The following is a 26,695-nucleotide window of genomic DNA, read 5'->3' as shown; positions in this document are numbered from 1 at the left end:
ACTGCTTTTAATTGCTCTATTTCTTAGCACTATTGACTGAGTACACGCACAATCAGCTTTGCAGCACTCAGTGACACTATAAGGATTCATTTGTTTTAATCTATATCTATCTGACATACTCGCAGCAAATCTAGGCTGTTTTCACTCCTAGTTTTTGAGTCGGTCATAGAAGACTTAACTCTGACACTTTGAATATATACAAAAATCAGTTAATTTATTTAACACATTTTAAACACAAAGACAGTTTACAGGACTTAGATAAAGGGTAAAATCCATTAAATGAAAATGCACTACATGAGGAAGCACCATCAAACAACACACAAATTAAAAGTTTAAAACAAATTATTTTTTATGCAGTTCAGTGAAGTAAAAACAAAAATAAATAGGATGGAGTTTTAGACTTCAGCGCATGGTAGATAATGGCGAGAATTTCAGAGAAGGCTTCACCTGCAAAAAAGTCCATTTCTATAGCTGTGTCTCAGTTCAGGGGCTGCAGCCTTCGAAGGCCGCATTTGAAGACCGATTGCGTCACATCGGCGCGACCAAGGCAGTTCCATTTCAAAGGCTCCTTCAAATGCTGCAGAGAAATGCAGCCTTCTTTCCCAGAATTTGGAGGCTGTAACAGATTAATCCTTCATGGCCCAGCCTATCCCAAGATGCATTGGGCGCCGGTGACGATTAGATAACAGTAATGCCAACGGGTCAGGGCGAGAACAATTGGTGATGCAACCAGGAAATCCTCTGCAGACCAGACCGCCCCATTTCGGAGACCGTTCGGTTTGGCTGATGAGGTCTTCAAAGGACATGGCCGACGTTGAACGCAAAGGCCGCATCCTTCAAAGGCTGCAGCCCCTGAATTGAGACACAGCTAGCATCTTTGACTTATTTCGTGTTACTTTGAAATTTTGAAATTGTGTTTCTAACATGCCTTCACAGTGAAGACAGAATCCAAAAAAAACATACACTTTCTTTATGAAATTAATTAAATGGGGGCCAACTGTAAAACTATGTCAAAACAATCGTTTACAAACTCTCACACAACTTGTGCTGAATAATCTAAGTCTTATTTATCCAGTCGTATGCTGGGTACTTCCCAAACACATGCATTTAGCTAAAACCTTACTATTTAAACACTGAGTGTGCGCATGCGTATAAGCTCCGCTTGGGTAAAGTTCAAAGTAATGCTACTCTGCCATGCATGAGACTGTTTGTACTAAGATGTGTTAAATCAGAATGTTTTAACAAAAGTACATGTTTGAGAAGTTCTGAGCATACGACTGGATATTTGACACTTGGATTATACTGCACGAGTTGTGTGAGAGTTTGTGAACAGATGTTTTGATGTAGTTTTGCTATTGGTAAGTGCGGTCACCTATGACTTCAGTTCATCAAGAGTTTTCTCCATTTTTGGATTCTTCCATCACCATGGAGGCATGCAAGAAAAACAACGATTTTGTCTCAAATTCAAGGTAACACTTGGTGAGTAATTGATATACAAATCATCATTTTGCGAGTGAAGTATCCCCTCGAATTCAGATTAACAAAATATTATAAAATATTATCCCGACCCCTGTTGGTTTTACAGGAAGTCACTGTCAGGGAAAGTCTTACATCTTATGGGTTTAGAAAAATATAACCAGTTATGTTTTGGCTTTGAACAGAAAATCTGGCACACTGCTCTTGCTTAGCTTCTCAATTCATTAGTAACACTTGCGTTTCAGTCCTCCTGGACCTTCGCCAAGAGTGTTCAGCACCATTATTTCCAACATTGAGCTTCAACAGAAAGTGCTCCGCCCCTTTCACAGGTGTGCACAGGTATCACAGATGTGGGGGAATTAATCAGCTGTGGGTGTGTTTTCGCAGTAACTGACAACAGCCTGTGCACCGTATGTCACACATCCCACACATGAAAGTACAAGGGAGCAGCTGATGTGCGAATACCTTTCTTCAAACCAAGATGAAAACATTTAAACGGTGTATTTTAAAGAAATGGTTTAACATTTTGGGAGAACACAGATTTCCTTTCTGAGCTTGATATCTCATTTCGTCGTCTCATCTCCCTCTAGGAGATAATAAATAAATATTGGGCTTATTTTCTAAAATGTGATTTGAATGGTTGTCCATTATGTGATTATTATTGGTAAATCAATCACAGACGGGACAGTAGAATCAGCAGAGCAAGACTGACAGGTCGCTGATGATCAACCAAAGAGCCTGCTAATTTGCAGCCAAAGGAAGCTGTGATTGAATTAGCAATGTGAGGGTGAACTGTCCCTTTAAAGACCAACTAACCCCAACCAGTCATCTGGGAACCTTGCTCAGTATTTCATTACATGGCGTATTAGGCATGCTCTTTAACAACACAGGCTCTGAGCTCATGCAGGTGGCAGTATCCCCGTCTCAGTGTGCCAGTGGATCGAAACTTAATCAGGGCTCTTTGTGCACTAATTCATATTCTCTGCCAGAGATTGATGCCCAGGTCACTCCTCTCCGCGGCGTCCCTTTGAATAAACACATGCCGAGGCTGAGTCTTAGACCTCTGAGTAATCAGACATTCTGCTGTGTTTGGCTCTGGAAATAAGCGAGGCCTGGTCTGGAGTGTCACTTACTGTTAATCAACATTAATGTCTGAAGGAGAACCTCATTCTCTGCATTAGTATATTACTTAAAGTAATAACCAGGAATTGTTTCAGAGAGCTTGATGCACAAATGTATACACTGTACTACTCTACAATGAGCGTAGACTTTGCTCAGTTTATCAGATCTTTTAAATATACTGTTAAAACCACTCAGGATCGATGGGTTTTCGACAAGAAAGTTTTCAGCCACACAGAGCTTTATGTTTTGTTAGGAAGAAATAGAAACACACAGTCTTTAGCATGAGCAGCTCAAAACCCACAGGACCTTAAACTTCACCAAATAAAACATTAACCAACACTGATTGACGGGTGATGTCTGTGAAATACAATGTAGAACACAACAGCTTTGAGCGTGTAGCAGTGTTGTAGTCAAGACCACCTAAACCAAGACCAAGTCATGACCAAGACCAGAGTGTATCGAGACTGATAAAAGACTTTGAGGGGTTAAGACCAAGCCAAGATTAAAACCAAGGCAGAGCAAGACCCACATTGCATGACACAGTCAGGATAATATGCACTCCTCAAATTATTCTGAAAGATCCACATTTTCATATAAACACCCAAAGAAAACAAAGCTTCCTCTTTATTCACCACATTTATTGCTGTATATGTGTGTACGTGTGAGTGTACGATGAGAAATGTCTTGATAAAATAATCAAAAGGCATCACAGAAGGGGATGCCTTTTGCCTTTTTGCATATGTGAATTTTCCTTCGTTTTCTATGAGAAGGAACAAACAAACACTAAGGAGCTAAAATCAACTTAATCGTCTTTTTTCAACAGGCAATTCCGTGATACTTCATAGGTGTGGTTTTGACTGGTCTTAGAATAGATTCTGAGTCCTCGTTGTCTGAGACCGAGACAAGACGGGGTAAAAATGCGATCAAAATGAGACAGAGACCTTCAAAAAGTGGTTTTGAGACCAAACCAACACTAGGGGTGGGGCAAAAATCAATACAGCATAGTATCGCGATTTTTTTTTTCGTGTCTAAGTATCGATTTTTATTATTTAAATTATTATTACAAATACAAATTGAACTTTATGTAGCCTACTAAAATAACATAATCAATTACTTTTTCAGTCCACTAGATACATTTTTGCTGAAAAAATGGCTATAGTGAGATGAACAGACTGAAAACTTTATTTTATTAGATAGAACAGATGTTTGACTAAAATGAACAATGACAGCAATATAGTCCACGATGAGCAGCGCTAAAATCAACCTGCGTAGTTGTCCCTCCATTGTGACATTAGAAAGTGTCACATTTATCTTGCAAGTGTACTCTTCTTCAACGTTTTGTTCACCTCCTGGATTTTTCCCACATGGAAATTCTGACCAATCAAGAGCAGCTTTCTCGCACAAGGCATTTGATCTGGTCCGCTTGTAAATGCTGCCGTGAGAACACGAACCAACTCTAGGCAATTATACAACTCTGTGACAAAATTAGTCCCTGATTCAGACCAAAGCAAGACAACTCTAGGTCTGAAAGCACCCAAAAGCAAACATGGCTGTTTGGAGATGAGCATTAACCGTCTATATGCTGATGACACCTTGATTTATATTTATGTTCTCTCATCCTTCCCACCCTTCCGTTTCTACAGAAAGTGCAAGTTGTTATAACTGTTCTGGACTATGACAAGATCGGCAAGAACGATGCCATCGGCAAAGTCTTTGTGGGCCTCAACAGCTCGGGGACGGAGCTGCGCCACTGGTCCGACATGCTGGCCAACCCCAGGAGACCCATCGCCCAGTGGCACGTGCTGAAGCCTGAGGAAGAGGTGGATGCTCAGCTCTCCACCAAGAAATAGGCAGGGCCCTTTCAGCTCCTGCCTTGTAGTACTCTTTAGCCAGTATGTGTAAATACCTCAGTGATATATGGGTCCATCCATGTAACCCCGCCCTCCCCAGCCCTCAGCTTTACCTCCTGATATCACAAACAATCCTAATTGTTCAAACTTCTTGCGACATCCCACCCTCTGCTTTTTTTATCAGGTTCCCTACTTTTCTTGCTTTGTTTTGTTTCGTTACTCTCTGATTTGTTTGTTCTCCATCTCTGTGCCCTTCACCGCCCGACCAAATGCCCCCTTCTTTTAAGCAATATGATCTGTATAGATAGCGCATGACTGAAAGAATTTATTGTACCACAGTTGTATATATAAGTATGCAGACAAAAATGATTTCTAGTTTATGTGTTTGTATGTTGTTACCCGTTTCCTAATCTGTGTATATCTTGATGTTTTTAATAAGATGTTCTATTTTAAATTATGTAAATGCAGATATAGAGGAAAGCCAATATTATATATCCCAGGATTTAAAAATTCTACCTTATTACCTTATTGCATTCCAGATATTAAAAAAAAAATTCCAACCTGCAAGACACTAGTGGAAATATATTCACATTGTAAAGGACGATGTCTGACTTTAAGTTCAGCAAAAGGATCATCATGGAAAAGACAGATGAATATATATACACACAAAACTCCAAAATACAAGGCCATTAACTACTATGGTTCTGAGGGAAAATTATGCTGCTGGAAATTATACAAGCACATGATTTCTTACGACTTTTTGTACTTGTTTCTCAATCAGAGGACCTATATGTTTAGCTTGATGCACACTGTTACCAGAAACAATAGTTAAACCAGTTAGCATCTTTTTTTCGTCTTCATATTTGGCAGTTTAAGTGAAATAGGTCCTCGTTTTAAAGGCCATCGTTCACTTATGCTGGCTCCTTTTCTTTTCCTGAAAATGGAAAATTTTGCCTCCGAAAACCAAGACTCATTTCTCAACCCTTAACGAAACAGACCCCATGTGAAAAAAAAAAAAAAAGCACCAAGCTGTAGCCATTGTGTCCTTAAGCTCGATATTTTGTTTACTTTGAACAGCCTTGTCGTTGTTAGAAGTTTATCGCATTTAAGCCGGGGTCCGATCTTTCTTTGAGAGGGCGTTGAAAAAATAAAATAAAACAAAAAAAAGAGTCGTGACTCTGGTTTTAAGAGGACTATTTTTAGAGCAATTCAACGTCTTGACTATTTTTCGTAAACTGCATGATTTTTTTTACGATCTTTACTAAAGGCTGGGACGGGGGGGAGATCTACTGACACCAGGGGCTGTCTCTTCTGATACGATCCCCTTGCCTTCAATCAGAGGAGAGGAAAATCAAGAGTTAAACTTTTGGGTCAATGTATGTGAATATATTGACGGAGGCGAAGCGAGTTTCTAAACACTGCCATTTTCCAGAGGTGACTTGTGTAAAGACCTTCTCTTCATGCACACTCCCACTTGCTAGTGGTTGTAGCTTTTGGTTTATTGGGAACAATGTCTTTGGCTGCAATGGTGCCCTGAACCGCAGTCTTTGCTTTGCGTTGCCTTCTCACAGTGACAATAGAGCTAGCCATGTTTTACTGCCAATTTTAACTTTTATGTGGCTGCTGTTTTGCACTGGATGTCTTTGAACTAGCTTGTCGACTTCTTTAGGAACAATTCTTTGGACGATTGTTGGGCTTCGTTTCAGGACACCTGCAGGGGGAGCCAGAACTCCACCTGCTCGATCAGCTTAATACACACACGAAAACAAAAGAAAGCAATGATGACAAATCACGTTTCAGCCAACACATCAGTTTTGTTTTCTCGTTGGCACCGGACTACACCAAGAGAATGCGAAATAGCCGTAAAGTTAATGGTCTGCGTAGGCGATTAGTCCATCATGTCCTTTACTACGGGTCCAATTAGCAAAGTTTTAATCCATGAAAACCATGAAGTCTCTTATCTCGGAGGAACCTCTTGCATATACTCGATGCTAGCTTCAGGAGGACTTTCTAAATGTTTTCAATGTTATTGTGTAGTTGATAGCACTATTATGAAAAAGCTACTTGTCATTCCATAGGAGTCTCTGAGGACTGCTTTGTGTATCACTGTGACTGCCGTGTGTGCTTAGAGATGTAGACTTATCAGTAGGTAGCGAAACCAGTTTGTTCTGTAGTGATGTCGTAGCGTTTAATGCCATTTTCCCTTCTACACGCAGAGAAAGAGAAAGACAGAGGGTGCGCGTGGTGTCGATGCCCGACTGCACACAAAAAGGCTGGACAGATGTTCTATCCATGCGGGCCGCTTCACACAGCATTTTGTTGAGCACTGTGCAATACTTGTATGTTCATCCCATAGTGTTAACGTGGGTGGCGTTGCCCGAGAAAAAAAAAAGAAGCAAACACCAGATTCTAACCCTTGAGGATGATTCCAGTCCAGAGAGATGTTTCTCCTTTCCAGTGAGATGGTTAGGACACAGCACACGTAGATTCAGCTTACAGGTTGGAGCTTGTCAACCTCTTTTTAGGGTTCCCTCCCTTTTCACAGGTTCGTTTTTTCTCTTCTTGCACACAGTTCCAGCATCAGACGTTTCAGGGAGTATTAGTTAAATACCAAACGAGATTCTACATTTAAATATCCCCTTAAAATGCATAAATGTATATATTTACATAACCGTGTCAGAAAAATGTATATCGAGAATAAATATAAAGCGACATGAACACGCAGATATCACTCTATCCATCGTCCATATATTATATTTCATCATTATTATTTCAGTTTTTATTTCGCACCCACCCTGTTGATTTAAAAAACAAACTGTTTTATATTTGAGATGAAAACTGAATGTACAGTACGGACTGTGTTGGTGTAGATTAAACGTGAGATTAGATGTACTTTGCACTTTCTGTTGTATGGAAAAAAATCTGTTTTGTTTCTATTTTTTTCAACTGTTATGAATTTATTTCATAGCCCTTCAGGGTTAAAACCTCCCCTGTCTGCATTCCAGAGTCATTGAATATACTTTAATACAGCTGCACTCCCAAATCCCTCGGAGGGATTTTATTTAACATGTTTCACATATGTAGATTCATGAATTCCAGTACAGCTTCAGATTTAAATAAACAGATTAAAGTTAAAGGTAAAGGCAAAAACGGCCTGAGCAATTCGATATTAACGCAAAAAAGGTTGTACTAACGTAATTAACCGATCAAAGCTGAAAGAAAATTAAGATCTAAACATGTATAAATAAATGTATCAGGGAATCCAGTAACAGGAAGTGTTGCAGATTGGATTGCGAGGTGTGTGGAAACAAAACCACAAAGCCATTACCTGCGCCGCAAAGCAACGCTCCTCTTACTGTGATTTCCCACCAAAGTATGTATGCTTAAACAAAAATCTCCTCCTGTAAAACAAAAAAACCTTATCAAGCTCTCTGTGTGACAAGGAACTCCAGATTCTCTCCAGTGGCGCTCGCTGATGAAAAAGCCACGCTGACCTTTCAGAAACAAAGCTGTGTAAAGTATTAGAATCTGATGCTGTAGAAAGATCCTAGTTGCCTTTGTGTATATCAACTGCCTGCTTGAGTATTTTGTGTGTGGAAAAATTTTCTCTGTAATCTTGTAGAACTGTTTGGGGTGTTTTTTCCTGCCATATCGCTCGCGGTGACGGCGAGCCGCCGACAGTTATATTTGCTGTGTATACCTTCATTTTTTGACGAGGTGTTTTACAGTTTTGTTTCACTTTGTGTAGTGATTCACTCTGTGGAGTTTTCTGACTGTTGTTATATAACTTCATATACACAAATGATCAATAAAAATGTTTTATTTCCTGTTGATACAGAAGCTTATCATGTCGTATTTTCAGTCAGGGTCGCAACTTCCTGTATGGGACCTAGGTAGCCCTATATGAGGAAAACTAAAGGCAAAAGCATCTGGGGTGCAGCACAAAAACAAGAAGAAGTCACCTCACAGTAAGAGGGTCCCTGATCAAACCCAGGGTGGGGGGCTTGAACCTCGTGCAGGAGGCAAAGGGCCACATCTCGGAGCCTTAAGGGTATGACTGTAGTGAATAAGGCTCCAATGAAGATTCTCAGATCCTGTTAATACGACAACAATTTCAAGCGCAAACATTAAACTTTTGTTGCGTTTTGAAAACAGGATCCAGAGTGCAATTTTTTGAAAACAGCACCATCTCCAATGTCATGTAAACTTACAATATACGCAAACCAAGACTTTGCGCACATGCGCATTACGGTTCCAGTCACAAGGCATGTGCAAGAAAGTTGACCAGCCGAGCTCTATTTGTGTTGCTCACTCTGTTGAATTTATCAACGCTTCCCCATCATAGTGTAGATTTACTGTAGCAACTCCACCTCGTTGTCCATCCAGACAAACCTGTTGTTGTTTCATTACAAAGTCACATTGCCAACCACTGGCCTGGCATGTATACTGCAGTGTTTTGGTCATTTTTGCGAAGCCATGTGCCGGCGATTGTAATCAAAGCGTTGCCGTCTGAACACGGAACTTTTTTCAAAACGAAAATGAGAAATGATTCTGTTTTCAGCGGATCGTTTTCGTGTAAACACGGCCTCAGCCATCCAGGTCATGGTAACCTTAAGTGCTATATCGTAGGCAACTGGACTTGCTTACGTTTCTTGAAGACGTTTCGCCTCTCGTCCAAGAGGCTTCTTCAGTTCTAACTGAATGGTCTGTGTGGGTGTGAACCCTTACAGAGTCGTTAAGGTCACGTGTGAGTCACTGACCCACCTGGCCATCAACGACTCACATGTGACCTTAACGACTCTGTAAGGGTTCACACCCACACTGAGTTTAGAGCCTGCGACTCTGCACCAGTCCAAAAGAACTGAAAAAGCTTCTTGGATGAGAGGCGAAATATCTTCAAGAAACACAAGTAAGTCTAGCTGCCTATGATATAGCACAGAAGGCTCCAATGAATCAGTGCCCGCCATATTTAAAGAGGCAATAGTATAGGATGAGGGTCACCCGCCAGACCCTTTGGTCAACCTCCCTGTAACAGGGGGAACTGCAGACTTACAGGAGGAGTTTGAAACTTCGGGGGTGTGAGGAAGGGTGAGGAGCAGCCACTGGAGCAGGAGCTGTCGTCTTTTCGTAAAGCCTCTGCAACGTGTGACACCAGTGTTGCATCTTGGTCTTTGGGTAAGAGGCCTCTGACAAAATGGGGATTCATCCCATATGCCAAAATAATGACCTTCCCTTTGACCCTCCAGATACTGACTCCCTTAAGGATAAACTAGAGGCCAGTTCAAGAAGAAATACAGACTTGATTGCAGACCCCAAAGGCCCAGCCACAAATGGGACTGAGGCCTGCACAGTGGTTGAGGGTTTATTAGATCTTGATGGTGGATTATCAAGAGTTCTGTGTAATACAGGTGGCAGCAAATTTGATCAAGAAGTATCTGCATGTTCTCCTTGTGTCAGCGTGGGTTTCCTCCAGGTACTCCAGCTTCCTCCCACAGTCCAAAGACATGCAGGTTAACTGGTGACTCTAAATTGTCCATAGGTGTGAATGTGAGTGTGAATGGTTGTCTGTCTCTATGTGTCAGCCCTGTGATAGTCTGGTGACCTGTCCAAGGGTGAACCCTGCCTCTTGCCCAGTGTCAGCTGGGATAGGCTCCAGCCCCCTGTGACCCCCAACAGGGTAAGAGGTTATGAATATTAGTTAGTGTCAACAGAGCGTTCATTTTAATCAGCAAAAAATGCTGTGACTGCCTCAAACAGTCGCTTTAATAACAGAATCAGCATTTCTTACTCTCACTACAGTGTTGGTATTGATTGGCAGAAGAAGTATGACTAACTGCTCCTGCATGAAACTCCCGTCACATCAAAAAGAAAAGTGTCTGCATGACAAATTCCACTTTTAATGATGATTTTTTTTTGCCTTTCAACACTTTGAATTCACTGTGAATCACCCACAGCAGCCTGTTAACAAGGTCACTATTGCCATCTAAAGGACGCAACGCAGCACAGCATGGTGTATGAGTGTATGAGCCCAGCGATGAAAAAAAAAACAGATCATGTTTTCCATTTTGCTCCAGGCTCAGATCAATTTCTATTAGTGCATATTCACTGATGTCTATTAGAGCCAGAAAATGAGGACAGGAGTTTGTCCTCCCACCAAATGCGTGATGTCACATCGATGTGAAGCTCAGCTGAGAGTGAATTCAATGATGAGAGCACCCTGATGTTGTAGGTGTATAGATTTTAGGCTGCTGCTTTGAAATGAGGCTCATTTAGGTGTTAAAGGGCCCAAAGGTTCATCAGGAATAATGTCCATAAACCCCCTAACATCAGGTGTCCTTTAATTAACCCTTTAACAAGCTTTAAAAATGATCTTATTCCTCAGGATCTGACAGTTTTACGTATATATTCTTTATCTGCTTCTTCTTCTTTGAAGCTACATTATGTTTGATTTACACTGAATAAAATACTAAAACCCAAGATGTTAAAGCTGCTCCATTGCATCAAATGGGAATTGCATAATTTTATACATATTTCCCCAAATTTAGCCTGACAAACTTGTAGTTGTAGGAAACATTTTACATAAAATTCTGTAGGATTGAACACAATTTGGCTGCACAGCCTGGCGTTACACCCAGGCTGGCCCACAGAAAAGAAAGGTCTAGTGTATTATTTGTTTATTTATTTATTTATTTAACGGTAACAGAGAGCAAACTATATCCATAATAGGTTGTCAGTAAAATTCTGCAGCTTTGTTCAGATTCTGACTTGAACTTTTAGTAAAAATAGGCTCTGATTTCAATTTGTTTGTGTCATCAAATCATAAAATTTTAATGGACCAAATTTTGGCATCAAACATCAATATCTTAAACACCAAAATGAACAAATCTAAGGCAACTTTTTGTGTTTATTTTTGCCGATGTGACACGTTATTTCATTTTATTTTTGAACACTTTATGGACACCACTATAAGCATTGTTGTCCCCCCATGTTGTTATTTGCACATTCAGTATTCACTTGCACTAAATATGTTCACTTTAATCCACTGCTCACTTTTTTTATCCACTGCTCATTATTATTATTGTTATTATTTATTGCTGTTTCTTGTATCTTTTGTACTTTTTTCTGCATGCCTAGTTTTTTTTAAGTTTTTAAATATTGAAATCTTTAATTTGACTCTTTACCCTTGACTGCTGTAGCACTGGAATTTCTCAATTGTGGGATCAATAAAGGTGTATCTTATCATATCTTAACATACTCATGTACAAATCTTAGAGGGGACATTTCAAGATTCATGATAAACTTTATTGACCCAGAGGAGGTTACAGTCACAAAGATGCACGTAACAGGTGAGTAACCTTAAAAACTAGACACAATATGAAGCTTGAAAAACAGTAATACAATGAGGTAGGTACTATTTGTGAAGCTACAAATATTTTTCCTTGAGCCTCCCTGAGTGACTCGCGGAAAAAAAATGCATGACCCTGCTGCCACAATGAATTAGTTGTTAGATTTTCAAAACTCACCCTTTGATGTTTGAAGGTTAAAAGATAAAATACCAGGGGCCGTATTCACAAAGCTTCCTCGTACTAAGAGTTGCTCCTAGTGACGCAATGTCAAGAGAATTCTTAGAATTGTGACGCTTTCTTTTTCTTAGAATTTCCCCTTAAAGTTAAGAGTAGGTCCTTGTAAATATAAAAATTATTCACAGAGCATCTTAGCCCTTAAAAGAGCTCCTAAGGTGAAAAACTGTTCAGAGCAGGGAGGAGGACTTTTAAGAGGCTCAAGAGTTTCTTAATCAGAGGAGAAAATGGCACACAGCTTACTGAATATGGCCCCTGATGTGTCCTTGGACTCTTGGAAATATGAAAATTCAATGACAGTTTCTGTTTCTACAGTTTCTGGCTATGATGTATGGTGGAGTATTGACTGGCTGGTTTGGAAGGCAGGTTTTCCTTAAAATAAAATAAAATAAAATAATTAGAAAATAAAAACGTGTAGATTTTGTTCACCCCTTCCCAAAAGCCAAAATGAAAAATATAAGTCCCTCCCCAGTGCATTTTTTTTTTTGTTGACATGCCTCACCCTTTTGTCACCACCCTCTTCCCCCTCACAAGTAACGAACAGTCCCTTATGAAGGACTAAAGCAGCCACACTGTGTCATACCCACGTGGTGCCCATGGATAACACCGTCCCTAATATTTGGTCACGTAAATCTCCTAATGCACTTGTTTTTATGTCAGTTGTAAACTGTAGACTTTTAATTTAAATAGTCCACACGTTTTATTTTATTTATTATTGAAGAGTTTTATTCTGAAAGGTCCTCCATATGGAAGTGACGTTTAAGCTTCTGTTTTGTCAAAGTAGCTAGCGTTAGCCGTTACCACACCGGAAGTTGTATTTTCTCAGTTGAAAAAAATGTTAAAAACCGTGTTATATCGTGGTGAATAAAGGAATGAGATAATATGTATTATTTTCAGCTAAATAACTTCACTGCTGTTGTTGACTTTCTGGGTGTTATTCAAGAAAAATCGCATTATTTCCGAAACAATGCTTTTATTTTTATAAACCGTGACCGGATGTGTGTGTTAGCTCCAGCTAGCTTGACAGCGACACTACTTGACAGCTCCCGTAACAGTTTGCAGTAACCTCACTGTCTGCTGCTGCTTTCTGCATTGACAGACAACCTTACCGTAACCGAAACTGACTGAAAATGTTGCGCTACATCATTGGTGTAAGTATACATTCATTAAAAGCAGCCAGGCTTATTCTGTTTTAGCTAACTCCGTTGCGTTAGCTCAGGCTAACAGTAGCTAACATTTAGTTTCCCTCATCAAGTTGAGCTGGGGGCTGTGTCGGCCCCTGCCCACAGGAATGGCTATGACTCATTTCTCCTGTTATGGATTAAACTGAAATGGCTTGACTTCAGTTGGACAACGCCCCGCAGAGGTCTCAAACAGTTGGTAGCTAATGCTAGCTGCTTGTGGTCTGACTCATCTTGTTTGTGACCCTTTATCGCAGCTGATCCGAGGCGGCTTTGACAGCATCATTAACTTGATCTTCAGACTCTTCTTCTCCAAGAAGAAACCAGCCCTGACCTTAGAGGACCCCAACATCAAGTATGCACTGCGGCTGCTCGACAAACAGGTAACTCTTTATTTGCTTAAAATAGATGCACAAAGTAGCCTGACTGTGTTTGCAAACGCAGCTGGTGCGTTCAGGCACCACTGTAGCTCTATGCTGGTATTTGCATGTTTTTTTTTTTCATCGTGTGTTTCTTGTGCAGATTGTCAGCCATGACACAAGGAAGTTCCGCTTTGCACTGCCCTCCCCTGAACACATCCTCGGTCTCCCTATCGGTTAGTATCAACACTTCCACATAAGGAAACAAACTCTACACACAGTCATTATGAGAACGTCACATTATTGTTAACAGTCATAAACTCAGAGTACAGTAACGTATATGAACATAAACAAAAATACAAAAGCCCAGGAATTAAATTACAGTATCACACAAGTAAATATGAGATAGTGGGATTTTATTTAGTGTTTAAAATAGGGGAAGAAGAAGAGAAAAACCCATCTACATTTGATGTACATACTGTTGATTTATGTTGTCTTTGCTGCACGTCATGTTTCTCAAAGTCAAGGACCCAGGGACAAGGCAAGAGTCCTTCCTAGCCTTCAGTGAACACACATTGGAACAGGCTAACGAGTGTCCCCAGGTGATCGTCATTAACCCTCAGCAGACTGGGGGGTTTCAGTTACTGTGATCATTTTATAACTCTCTAATGTTGTTGTACAATCTTTTTTTTTTTTTTTTTTTTGTTTATTACAGGTACAGTACATAAACACGCAGACATACTGAGATGTGTAGGTGTTATTAAGAGGCTTTGTGTGGCATGTAATAGTCCCATTTTTCCCAGTATTCATCTCCTTTTGAAGCCGCAATGTAAAAGTCATTTTCTCCATTCCACGAAAAGAGTTTATAATGTTCGTAAACAGTCTCATGGTAGGAGGGTTTCACTGAACATTTGGTTATTGGTTGTTGTACAATCTGAACAAATATAGCCAGTATTTTCAGAGTCATGTGACTTTTAGAGAATATATTTCTGGATCATATTTAAGAGGAAGTGGAGTAATGAAGTAAACAGTCTTACACACAGAATCACACTGTGCTCTGATGAGGTGCGCTGCTCTGAAACAGCTGACCACGCTGATTATACATAATACTGCTGTGTCATCCTCTGAAATAAGTTCACCACAAAACAAAAGAGTGATGCTTTGACCTGCAGGATGTTCTGATGTCTTTACTGTGGCTGTTCTCCAAAGCCATTCCCCCTAAAATTACACCAACTGATGCTGACAGAATGAAAGCAATGATGATGTCGTTATCATGTGAATCATGGGGGGAGGAGGGGTCAATTAAATTATGATGTTTCTGTCATTATTGTTTTCACGCTTGTAGGATAAAAACTTCCAGGAGATATTAATCCAAATAAATGACATATTTATGGCAATCCTGCCGAGCTCTGCTGGCGCAGGTTTCATTGAAGAGGCCCCACCTTCACTTCCAGCAAATCATGTGCAAAGCATTTTATATCTGCGAAGGATCCACACATGCATCCTTGGAGTTTCTCTGAAAGACAGAATCTGTCCTTGGTGAAATTCAGAAAGATCCTTGACATTGGGACAGTCCTTCGGCGGGGGTCGATGACGTAGCGTACTTGAAAGTCGGCTGTTTGAGGATCCTTCCTTGACTTTGAGAAACACCCTCCGTCTCCCCCTATTTGTTCTGTCAAATAAAGGCAAAAAGCCCCCAAAATATCTTATATTATAAGCAGTTGAAGGTAATATTAGGGCTCCAACTACTATTATTTTTATTTTCTTGCAATATGCCGTTTAGTTACTAGGCCTATTGTTATCACAGTTTCTCAGAGCCCAATATGATGTCTTCATATTGCTTTTTTATTCTGACCATCAATCCCAAACCTAAATATATTCAATTTTTCTTCCTTTATGACAAAAGAAACACAGAAAGTCCTCACTTTGGAGGAACTTGAGACAGAGACTGTAATATCTACAGTATATACACATGCAGTTCTTGAACTGAACACAGGGTGGAGCAGTTATGTGTGAGGTACATATAGGTATGCTCCAGGTGCTGAGAATCAGGTGTGTGGAAAGCATGAAGCATCAGCTCGTAAAACTGAATAGCTGAATGGAATAATGAATACATACAGACAGTGCTGTCGCCCTCCTGTGTCATGGTGAGCATGTGTATATTTTATTAAGAGTAAATGGATCGTCAAATCCAAAGATGCACTGCACAGTAGTTTATTCTCAGCCCAGAACACTCGTCCACAACAAGTTGACCCATTCAGTGGCTTGTTTAGACATTTTGTTTTATTAAAAAGTCACTACAAAAGTTAAACTGAGGCACTCACCATGGTTCTGTGTGTTCCTCTCCAGGGCAGCACATCTATTTGTCTGCAAGAATAGACGGGAAGCTGGTTGTCCGTCCATACACACCAGTGTCCAGTGATGATGACAAAGGCTTTGTGGACTTGGTGGTGAAGGTACAGCCTTTTAAAGTTTTCCTGTATACATGTATAGTTGTGCATGTTCTTTTCCTAATCTAGTTCCTCTTGTTGTCCCTTGTTGGCAGATTTACTTTAAGAACGTTCATCCTAAATTCCCCGAGGGGGGGAAGATGAGTCAGTACTTGGAGAGCCTCAGGATCAATGACACCATTGACTTCAGAGGACCCAGTGGTCTCCTTGTTTACAAAGGCAAAGGTGAGCACCATAACCTGATGTCCTCATACAGTGGGTGAAAACATGTTTGTAGGTTTGTAACTGAGCTTCAGCAGCCTGATCTGACGCTGTCTCTTTCCCTCCACAGGAGTTTTTGCAATCCAACCAGAGAAGAAGTCCCCAGCTGAGACCAAGACAGCCAAACATGTGGGCATGATCGCTGGAGGGACAGGTAAGGAAACTTCACTCAGGAAAATGTGAAGCAGAGACTGTAATCCTGATGCATCTCATCACATGATCAGTTTGTTTTGTAAAAGATGGTCTGAACTTTAGCTTCTCAAAGTGTGGCCCACGGGCAGTTGATGAATCAGCCATGGTTTATTAGAGTACTGTTGGCTTACAGGTCAGGTTAGGTATACTATGATATTTTTTTGATATAATATATGACTGTTTTTTTTTTTGTTTTGTTTTGTTTTTTTGGACGACATGCTATACTATGACTTTTTTCATCATTTTTGACGACATACTGTGCTATGACTTTTTTTCATGGTTTTTGACAGCGTGCTTTACTATGACTTTTTTTCATCATTTTGGACGACATGCTATACTATGACTTTTTTTATGGTTTTGGACGACATGCTATACTATGACTTTTTTTATGGTTTTGGACGACATGCTATACTATGACTTTTTTTCATCATTTTGGACGACATGCTATACTATGACTTTTTTTCATCATTTTGGACGACATGCTATACTATGACTTTTTTTCATCATTTTGGACGACATACTATACTATGACTTTTTTTATGGTTTTGGACGACATGCTATACTATGACTTTTTTTATGGTTTTGGACGACATGCTATACTATGACTTTTTTTATGGTTTTGGACGACATGCTATACTATGACTTTTTTTCATCATTTTGGACGACATGCTATACTATGACTTTTTTTCATCATTTTGGACGACATGCTATACTATGACTTTTTTTCATCATTTTGGACGACATACTATACTATGACTTTTTTTATGGTTTTGGACGACATGCTATACTATGACTTTTTTTATGGTTTTGGACGACATGCTATACTATGACTTTTTTTATGGTTTTGGACGACATGCTATACTATGACTTTTTTTCATCATTTTGGACGACATGCTATACTATGACTTTTTTTCATCATTTTGGACGACATGCTATACTATGACTTTTTTTCATGATTTGGGACGTCATGCTATACTATGACATTTTTTCATCATTTTTGACGACATGCTATACTATGACATTTTTTCATGGTTTTTGACAGCGTGCTTTACTATGACTTTTTTCATGGTTTCTGACAACTTAGTATACTATGACATTTTTTCCATCGTTTTGGACGACATGCTATACTATGACTTTTTTTATGGTTTTGGACGACATGCTATACTATGACTTTTTTTCATCATTTTGGACGACATGCTATACTATGACTTTTTTTCATCATTTTGGACGACATGCTATACTATGACTTTTTTTCATCATTTTGGACGACACGCTATACTATGACTTTTTTATGGTTTTGGACGACATGCTATACTATGACTTTTTTCCCATCATTTTGGACGACACGCTATACTATGACTTTTTTATGGTTTTGAACGACATACTATACTATGACATTTTTTCATGGTTTTTGACAACTTAGTATACTATGACTTTTTTCATCATTTTGGACGACATACTATACTATGACTTTTTTTCATCATTTTGGACGACATGCGATACTATGACTTTTTTTCATCATTTTTAACGACATATTGTGCTATGACTTTCGACGACATACTATACTATGACATTTTTTCATGGTTTTTGACAACTTAGTATACTATGACTTTTTTCATCATTTTCGATGACATGCTTTTACTATGACTTTTTTTCATCATTTTGACGACATGCTATACTATGACTTTTTTTCATCATTTTGGACGACATGCGATACTATGACTTTTTTTCATCATTTTTAACGACATATTGTGCTATGACTTTCGATGACATACTATACTATGACTTTTTTTCATGGTTTTTGACAACTTAGTATACTATGACTTTTTTCATCATTTTCGATGACATGCTTTTACTATGACTTTTTTTCATCATTTTGACGACATGCTATACTATGACTTTTTTTCATCATTTTGGACGACATGCTATACTACGACTTTTTTCCATGGTTTTGAACAACATACTATATTATGACTTTTTTTTCATGGTTTTTGACAACTTAGTATACTATGACTTTTTTCATCATTTTGGACGACATGCTTTTACTATGACTTTTTTTCATCATTTTGGACGACATGCGATACTATGACTTTTTTTCATCATTTTTAACGACATACTGTGCTATGACTTTCGACGACATACTATACTATGACATTTTTTCATCATTTTGGACGACAGGCTATACTATGACTTTTTTTCATCATTTTTGACGACATACTGTGCTATGACTTTCGATGACATGCTATACTATGACATTTTTTCCATCATTTTGGACGACATACTGTGCTATGACTTTCGATGACATACTATACTATGACTTTTTTCATGGTTTTTGACAACATGCTATACTTAAATGTTTTTTTATGTCATACTGTACTGTGACTATTTTTATGAAATACTATGTTAGGATTTTTTTTTTAAAACATAGTATACTACAACTTTCTTTATTTTTATGACATACTTTACTATGACTTTAAAAAAAAGACAAACTATACTGTGATGGTGTTTTTTAAAATTTTTTATGACATATACTATAACTCTTTTAAAGAAAGACATACCATATGATGACTGTTTTTCATTTTCATGACATAGTAGGTCTACACAATGACTTAAAAAAAAAAAAAAAGATGACATTCTATACTTTAACATTCTTAATCGCTTCACACTTAACATGAGAAATGATGTCCCACAAGGAAAGTTTGAACATTTTGAGAATTTTTTAATACAGAAATTAATAACACACAGAACTGGCAATACTGTTTACAACTTTTGTGGTTCTCCTTTGCAACTTACTCCACCCACATCAGTTCTGTGTCCCTTCCCCTTTCAGAGGTCAGCATCTCTTCTCCACCCCTCTTTTTTTTAGAAGTCTTATCTTATTCTCAGTTTTGAGGTGATAAGAGCTCAGCTGGGTTGTTCTGTCAGCCATTCATATCTGATCAAACCACTCCCACGCAGTCCCTCTGAAGCAGAGTTTTTGGGTGTTACACTTTGTAATACCTTATAAATAAAGATATATACTTATATAATTTTTATTATTGCTTATTTTAGTCATGAATATATGTTACAGATAAATACTTTAGATTTTAGGCAAAGTTTTCAGGAGCTTTAAGGTTTTTCTTTCCTGGAACCCAGGGTGAGAGGGATGTCCAGATACATTTGGCCACGTATTGTATGTGTAATGAAGGTAATTTCATGTCTGAGGCCAAAAACATGACCACCTCCTGTTCTGTTTTCTTCCAGGGATCACTCCCATGTTGCAGCTCATTACAGCTATGATGAAGGATCCACAGGACCAGACCGTGTGTCACTTGCTGTTTGCCAACCAGGTGAGTTTCATCAGCCTGGATCATAGGATGCACTGATGTTTGCAGACAGTGTTATTAGAGTTTATTTGTCTTCCTGTGTACCTGGGAAGGAGTGGTTAATACTAAAATAAAGTTTCTCCCTGTCACAGACTGAGAAAGACATCCTGTTGCGACCAGAGTTGGAAGAGATCCAGGTCAACAACCCGGACCGGTTCAAGCTGTGGTTCACCGTAGACAGAGCACCTGAAGGTACCATACTTTTCATGAAATTTGAACACAACCTTGCAAATTACAACTGCCAACATACGGCTAGGTCTTGCTGTCATCTCAGATGTTGAACGGTCTCATGCAGAGCAGGTTTTAGTTAACAGGAAGTTGTGATTATCTGGTGTCCACACCATCAGCAGCATGGTTCATATTGACAGCAGTTTCACTCATTTATGCCTGGGATATATTCTGATATTTTCCAAATGTTTGTTTAGGGCTACAGCTAGTTCATAGAATGTCAGAAAACGGAACAACCATGCAAAGATGCGTATCAGTTGTAACAATTTTAGATTCAATGTTTTATTGTATTATATCAAAATCAAATTAAATAGTATAGCCCCATCCCAACAACAAGTGCTCTGCAGATGTACAGATAATACGTAGCTTATAACCAGTGAATACAATCAAGTACACTAACACCCTTAATATATTAATTTTCCTTCTTTCTTAATAAGCTAATAATCAAGGACAAACTCACAAGACAAAAACAAGTTGAAGGCACTTTAATTGGAAGACAGTGACAGGGTGTTTCTTGTGTTGTCTTCATGTGAACAGTCATAGTATGTAATAAATTCACAAAAAAAATGACACAGTGTAGGATGTCAAACAAAAAAAATCAATGTATAGTATCAATCAATTTTATTTATAAAGCCCAATATCACAAATCACATTTTGCCTCACATGGCTTTACACCATACGACATCCCTCTGTCCTTAGGACCCCCCCCCACCCCCCGTCTGTCCGTCCGTCCGTCGTCAAAAACCATGAAAAAAGTCATAGTATAGCATGTTGTCCAAAATGATGAAAAAAAGTCATAGTATAGCATGTCGTCCAAAATGATGAAAAAAAGTCATAGTATAGCATGTCGTCCAAAATGATGAAAAAATGTTATAGTATAGTATGTCGTCCCAAATGATGAAAAAAAGTCATAGTATAGTATGTCGTCCAAAATGATGAAAAAATGTCATAGTATAGCGTGTCGTCCAAAATGATGAAAAAATGTCATAGTATAGCGTGTCGTCCAAAATGATGAAAAATGTCATAGTATAGCGTGTCGTCCCAAATGATGAAAAAAGTCATAGTATAGCATGTCGTCCAAAATGATGAAAAAATGTCATAGTACAGCATGTCGTCCCAAATGATGAAAAAAGTCATAGTATAGCATGTCGTCCAAAATGATGAAAAAATGTCATAGTATAGTATGTCGTCCAAAATGATGAAAAAAAGTCATAGTATAGCATGTCGTCCAAAATGATGAAAAAAGTCATAGTATAGCGTGTCGTCCAAAATGATGAAAAAAGTCATAGTATAGCATGTCGTCCAAAATGATGAAAAAAGTCATAGTATAGCATGTCGTCCAAAATGATGAAAAAAGTCATAGTATAGTGTGTTGTCCAAAATGACGAAAGTCATAGTATAGCATGTTGTCCAAAATGATGAAAAAAAGTCATAGCACAGTATGTCGTCCAAAATGATGAAAAAAAGTCATAGTATAGCATGTCGTCCAAAATGATGAAAAAAGTCATAGTATAGTGTGTTGTCCAAAATGACGAAAGTCATAGTATAGCATGTCGTCCAAAATGATGAAAAAAAGTCATAGTATAGCATGTCGTCCAAAATGATGAAAAAATGTCATAGCACAGTATGTCGTCAAAAATGATGAAAAAAGTCATAGTATAGTATGTTGTCCAAAATGATGGAAAAAAGTCATAGTATAGCATGTCGTCCAAAATGATGGAAAAAAGTCATAGCACAGTATGTCGTCAAAAATGATGAAAAAAGTCATAGTATAGTATGTCGTTCAAAATGATGAAAAAATGTCATAGTATAGCATGTCGTCCAAAATGATGAAAAATGTCATAGTATAGCATGTCGTCCAAAATGATGGAAAAAAGTCATAGCACAGTATGTCATCCAAAATGATGAAAAAAGTCATAGTATAGCGTGTCGTCCAAAATGATGAAAAATGTCATAGTATAGTATGTCGTTCAAAATGATGAAAAAATGTCATAGTATAGCGTGTCGTCCAAAATGATGAAAAAAAGTCAGTATAATACTCAGAAAAACAGTAATAGTATGTTGTCGTGATACATTGAGTTGTGTTTAACCTTTGAGCCCTTCTCTGTGTTTCAGGCTGGGAGTACAGCCAAGGCTTCATCAATGAAGACATGATGAGGGAACACCTGCCACCTCCAGGTGACGACACTCTCATCCTGATGTGTGGACCTCCGCCAATGATCCAGTTTGCCTGCAACCCCAACCTGGACAAAGTCGGCCACTCCGACAGCCGGAGGTTTACCTTCTAGACGTCCATTCTCATCATGGAAACGAAGTTTGGGCATATAAGGGCATCCAGTTATTCTATTCTCTACCCCAAAGCGTTAAAGCACTTGTCCAGTTGTAGTGGGTATTGCACTATGTATACTATATTTATGCCCTGATATTCATCATGCAGCAGAATTACAGCATGGACCAATAATTGTAATCAGGAAGTGTCATGGAAGGAGAAGGAAATGGGAAATATGTGGGCTTGTTTGGGATTGAAGTACGTGGAGGAGATGGAATAACCAAAAGTGTTTATATATAGTTGGCTTGGAAATAAGGATGTGATTCCAAATCTGTTGCAAACAATATCGAGGAGTTAAGGTTTACTGGCTGTTTTCTGAGTGCCTTAACTTGCAAAGCTTTTTTTATGCACACTTTAAGATTTGCGACCACTTGCGTCATTTATACAGAGCTGTACTAATTATTCCATTACTGCTGTTTTGAATGTGTTACAGAGTTATACCTGCCCTCTATCTATCTGTCGTCACGTCAAAGATGTCAATATTTTGCTAGAACATGCTCAGTGACTTGTTGAACGTTGTGTGGTTACTGATACGATGTCTTTGCTGCAAGTCTGGCAACAGTGGCTACCTGTGTGTGGATATGCAACATAAAGCAACTACTGCTATTGAATTTTTGACACTTTATTATTTTGTATTTTGATTGACTCACTGTCCGACAGCACGCTACCTGTTTGGAGAAGCAGACACGGAGTACTGCCACTGAAGATAAGCCATGTACGGCTGTAGACAAGGGCAGCAGCAAAACCTATTTTAGCCACATAAAGTCAGTATCAGTTTAAGCGTACAGTATAATTTATAATGTTTTCACAGCTTTACCTTGCCGTCAGACGGCCCTCTTCAACATGGAACAGATGATTACGACTTCATTTACCTGTTAAGAGAGGGCTGTCTGGCACCAAGGTAAAGCGGTATGTTTTGTTGCTGGCCCCATCCAACGCAGTACATTACTTCCCCTCCTTGGTGGTACTTCTGCCTGCTTCTCCAAACCGGGGTCATGCTGACTGTTATCTATTGTAGGAAACACACTGACAGCGGGTAAATATAGCATACAACCATATTTTTGAAAAAAATCCAAACAATGAAAATGGATTTTCTGTTTTTATTACCAAAAATTTAAAAACAAGACTTTGGTTTCTATCTTTGCAGTCATGCCGTTTTGTTTTTTTTTTTAAAGGAAGAGTTTGACATTCGGAGAAAGAGTTAGACGAGCTAGAGGGGCTAGCTTAAAAATACACCAGCACCTCTAAGCTCATTAATCAGTTTGTGCTTTTAGGGAGAACTAACAATTTTGTGGTGAACAGCATTTCAGCAAAAGAGATGAAACGTGTTAATTAGTGAGCTTTAGAGGTTCTGGTCGTCTTTATGCTAAGCTAATCGCCTTCATATGTAAAACACAGACATAAGAGTGACAGCGATCCCCTCTCCTAATCCTTGGAAAGAAAGCAAAACAGGGCATTTCTCAAAATGTCAAACCAAGAACAAAACATTTCTCACTTCCTTCCTGGTGGTATCTAGCCAGTAGCCATGCAGATAGTTTGATATTATTAGTTCAGGTTTTAAGATATCTGCCTCTGAGATCTCTGTCTTAAGAGACACGGTTATTAAAAAAAAACTTTTCACAGCAGTGAGCACCACACACAAAATCCCCATCACCCACATATCGGACTGGAGTGGAGGCACAACTCTCAAAACCTGGACATATAAAACCATTCTGCTGAATATCACCAGCAGTAAATGAGAGGATGCTTGCTGTTATTTAAATGAACTCATCTCAGAAGATAACATAAAGCAACTTTACGTACCACAAACCAAAATGAATGTGACTGCAGCTGACGACATAAAAACTTCAGAACTACACTCAAAATAAACGAGAGGATTAAAACAAACTAACATATGCTTACCTCACTGATAACTGAGACAAAAAACTAATGCTTGAATAGTAAGAGGTACATTAATACAATAAAACCTTGCATTTTCAGTTCATGCATTACATTTTGGACAGCTTCAATAAATATATGAATGGTCATCAAAGTTATGGCTGTACTTCTGACTGATGAGAAGGCTGTAACAGTGGAGGTCTCACAAGCTCTACAGGCTGGTGAGAGGTGGACGGATTTGGATTCTGGATGGCACAGTTTGGTTTACTTTCCCAAAGCATCTAAATCACACACCAGAGTTGTGGTCAGGTTTTGCCGCGTCAACAGAGATCTCAGGAAAAAACTCATCTTCCTTCAGCATGCTCTGAAACACAAAGAGGACCAGAGAGAATGAAGGAAACCCGTTTAATATTAACTCAGGTTTGTACACTTACAGGTTTGTATGTTCTGGGTAATGTTCCTAACTGACATGAAGTATATACACAAGGTAAAAGAATTCTCATAGTATGTCATATAAAAGTAATAACAATGTCATGGTATGTCATAAAAAGGGACTAAAAAAGTCATAGTATAGTACGTCATATAAAAGTGATAAAAAAGTCATAGTATAGTACGTCGTAAAAACGGGACTAAAAAAGTTATGTAAAGTATGTCATAAAAATGGGACTGAAAAAGTTATAGTATGTCGTGAAAATGGGACTAAAAAAGTTATAGTATGTCGTGAAAATGGGACTAAAAAAAGTTACAGTATAGTACGTTGTAAAAAGGGGACTAACTAAAGAAGTTATGTAAAGTATGTCATAAAAATGGGACTGAAAAAGTTATAGTATGTCATGAAAATGGGACTAAAAAAGTTATAGTATAGTATGTCATGAAAATGGGACTAAAAAAGTTATAGTATGTTGTGAAAATGGGACTAAAAAAGTCATAGTATAGTACGTCGTAAAAACGGGACTAAAAAAAGTTACAGTAAAGTATGTTGTAAAAATGGGACAAAAAAGTCATAGTATAGTACGTCGTAAAAACGGGACTAAAAAAAGTTACAGTATAGTACGTCGTAAAAACGGGACTAAAAAAAGTTACAGTATAGTATGTCGTAAAAACGGGACTACAAAAAGTTACAGTATAGTACATCGTAAAAAGGGGACTAAAAAAGTTACGTAAAGTATGTCATAAAAATGGGACTGAAAAAGTTATAGTATGTCATGAAAATGGGACTAAAAAAGTTATAGTATGTCGTGAAAATGGGACTAAAAAAGTTATAGTATGTCGTAAAAAGGGGACTAAAAAAGTTATAGTATGTCGTAAAAAGGGGACTAAAAAAGTTATGTAAAGTATGTCATAAAAATGTGACTGAAAAAGTTATAGTATGTCATGAAAATGGGACTAAAAAAGTTATAGTATGTCGTAAAAAGGGGACTAAAAAAGTTATAGTATAGTATGTCGTAAAAATGGGACTAAAAAAGTCAGTAAAGTATGTCATAAAACGGGACTGAGAAAGTTATAGTATGTCATGAAAATGGGACTAAAAAAGTTATAGAATATGTCGTAAAAATGGGACTAAAAAGTCATAGTAAAGTATGTCATAAAAATAGGACTTAAAAAGTTACAGTATAGTATGTCGTAAAAACGGGACTGAAAAAGTCATAGTAAAGTAGGATATAAAACGGGACTGAGAAAGTTATAGTATGTTGTGAAAATGGGACTAAAAAAGTCATAGTAAAGTAGGTCATAAAACGGGACTGAGAAAGTTATAGTATGTTGTGAAAATGGGACTAAAAAAGTTATAGTATAGTATGTCGTGAAAATGGGACTCAAAAAGTTATTAGTACAGTATGTCATAAAAACGGGACTAAAAAGTTATAGAATATATGTCGGAAAAAAATGGGACTAAAAAAGTCATAGTACAGTATGTCATAAAAACGGGATTAAAAAAAGTCATAGTAAAGTATGTCGTAAAAGGGACTGTAAAAGTCAGTTTAGAATGTCATAAAAATTAATAAAAAAAATATTCAAAAAATGTCATAGAACAATATGTCATAAAAATGTGACTAAAAAACTCAGTTTTGTACGTCAGGAAAAAGTGATAAAAATGTCATGGTATGTCAATAAAAAGAAGTAAATAAGAAGTCAAAGCATAGTATGTTATTAAAAGAAAAAAAGAGAAATCACAAAAAGTCATGTCAATCCCTTGGCCATAAATTCCCTTATTTGGCACTCAGTCATTGAAACTTTAAGAAACCCTGGTCTAGTCATACAAGAGAAGGTCAATGTCTCACCGTTAGATTGTTGATTTCTTCAGAAAAAGCTCCTATCTGTCTCACAGTCCCTTCAGAGTCTTCCATCTGCAAAAAACAGAACCCACAGAGGATGACGCAACAGATGAACCACATTGAAAATAAAGATACTTTTTTCAAAGGCTCA

The 26,695-nt window shown here is 38.2% G+C and overlaps 3 protein-coding genes across 5 annotated transcripts in view; 2 read left to right on the top strand and 1 right to left on the bottom strand.

Annotated features, from left to right (window-relative positions):
- syt1a (synaptotagmin Ia) overlaps positions 1-5,635 on the top strand; it is a 312,837-nt gene extending 307,202 nt beyond the window's left edge. For all 3 annotated transcript variants that reach the window (XM_033614474.2, XM_033614476.2, XM_033614475.2), the window contains one exon: positions 4,242-5,635. In XM_033614474.2, coding sequence (XP_033470365.1) covers positions 4,242-4,448 — 207 coding nt within the window. In that variant the 3' untranslated portion in view covers positions 4,449-5,635. The remainder of the gene's footprint in view (positions 1-4,241) is intronic.
- A 7,403-nt stretch (positions 5,636-13,038) lies between these two features.
- On the top strand, positions 13,039-23,004 carry cyb5r3 (cytochrome b5 reductase 3). Its single transcript, XM_078165089.1, has 9 exons — positions 13,039-13,179; positions 13,467-13,592; positions 13,732-13,804; positions 15,918-16,024; positions 16,114-16,243; positions 16,350-16,433; positions 19,715-19,800; positions 19,929-20,028; positions 22,180-23,004. The coding sequence occupies exons 1-9, from the start codon at positions 13,159-13,161 to the stop codon at positions 22,350-22,352; spliced, it is 900 nt and encodes a 299-aa protein (XP_078021215.1). The 5' UTR covers positions 13,039-13,158; the 3' UTR covers positions 22,353-23,004.
- Positions 23,005-23,479: 475 nt separating this feature from the next.
- Positions 23,480-26,695, bottom strand: part of LOC117249088 (liprin-beta-1) — a 44,516-nt gene continuing 41,300 nt past the window's right edge. The window contains exons 24-25 of the mRNA XM_033614472.2: positions 26,551-26,616; positions 23,480-24,635 (exon numbers count right to left, since the gene is read on the bottom strand). Coding sequence (XP_033470363.1) covers positions 24,558-24,635; positions 26,551-26,616 — 144 coding nt within the window. The 3' untranslated portion in view covers positions 23,480-24,557. The remainder of the gene's footprint in view (positions 24,636-26,550; positions 26,617-26,695) is intronic.

This window comes from Epinephelus lanceolatus, chromosome 23 (assembly GCF_041903045.1).
Source record: "Epinephelus lanceolatus isolate andai-2023 chromosome 23, ASM4190304v1, whole genome shotgun sequence".
NCBI lineage: Eukaryota > Metazoa > Chordata > Actinopteri > Perciformes > Serranidae > Epinephelus > Epinephelus lanceolatus.
Note: the sequence above shows the minus strand (reverse complement) of the source record. Positions and strands in the feature narration are given on the sequence as shown.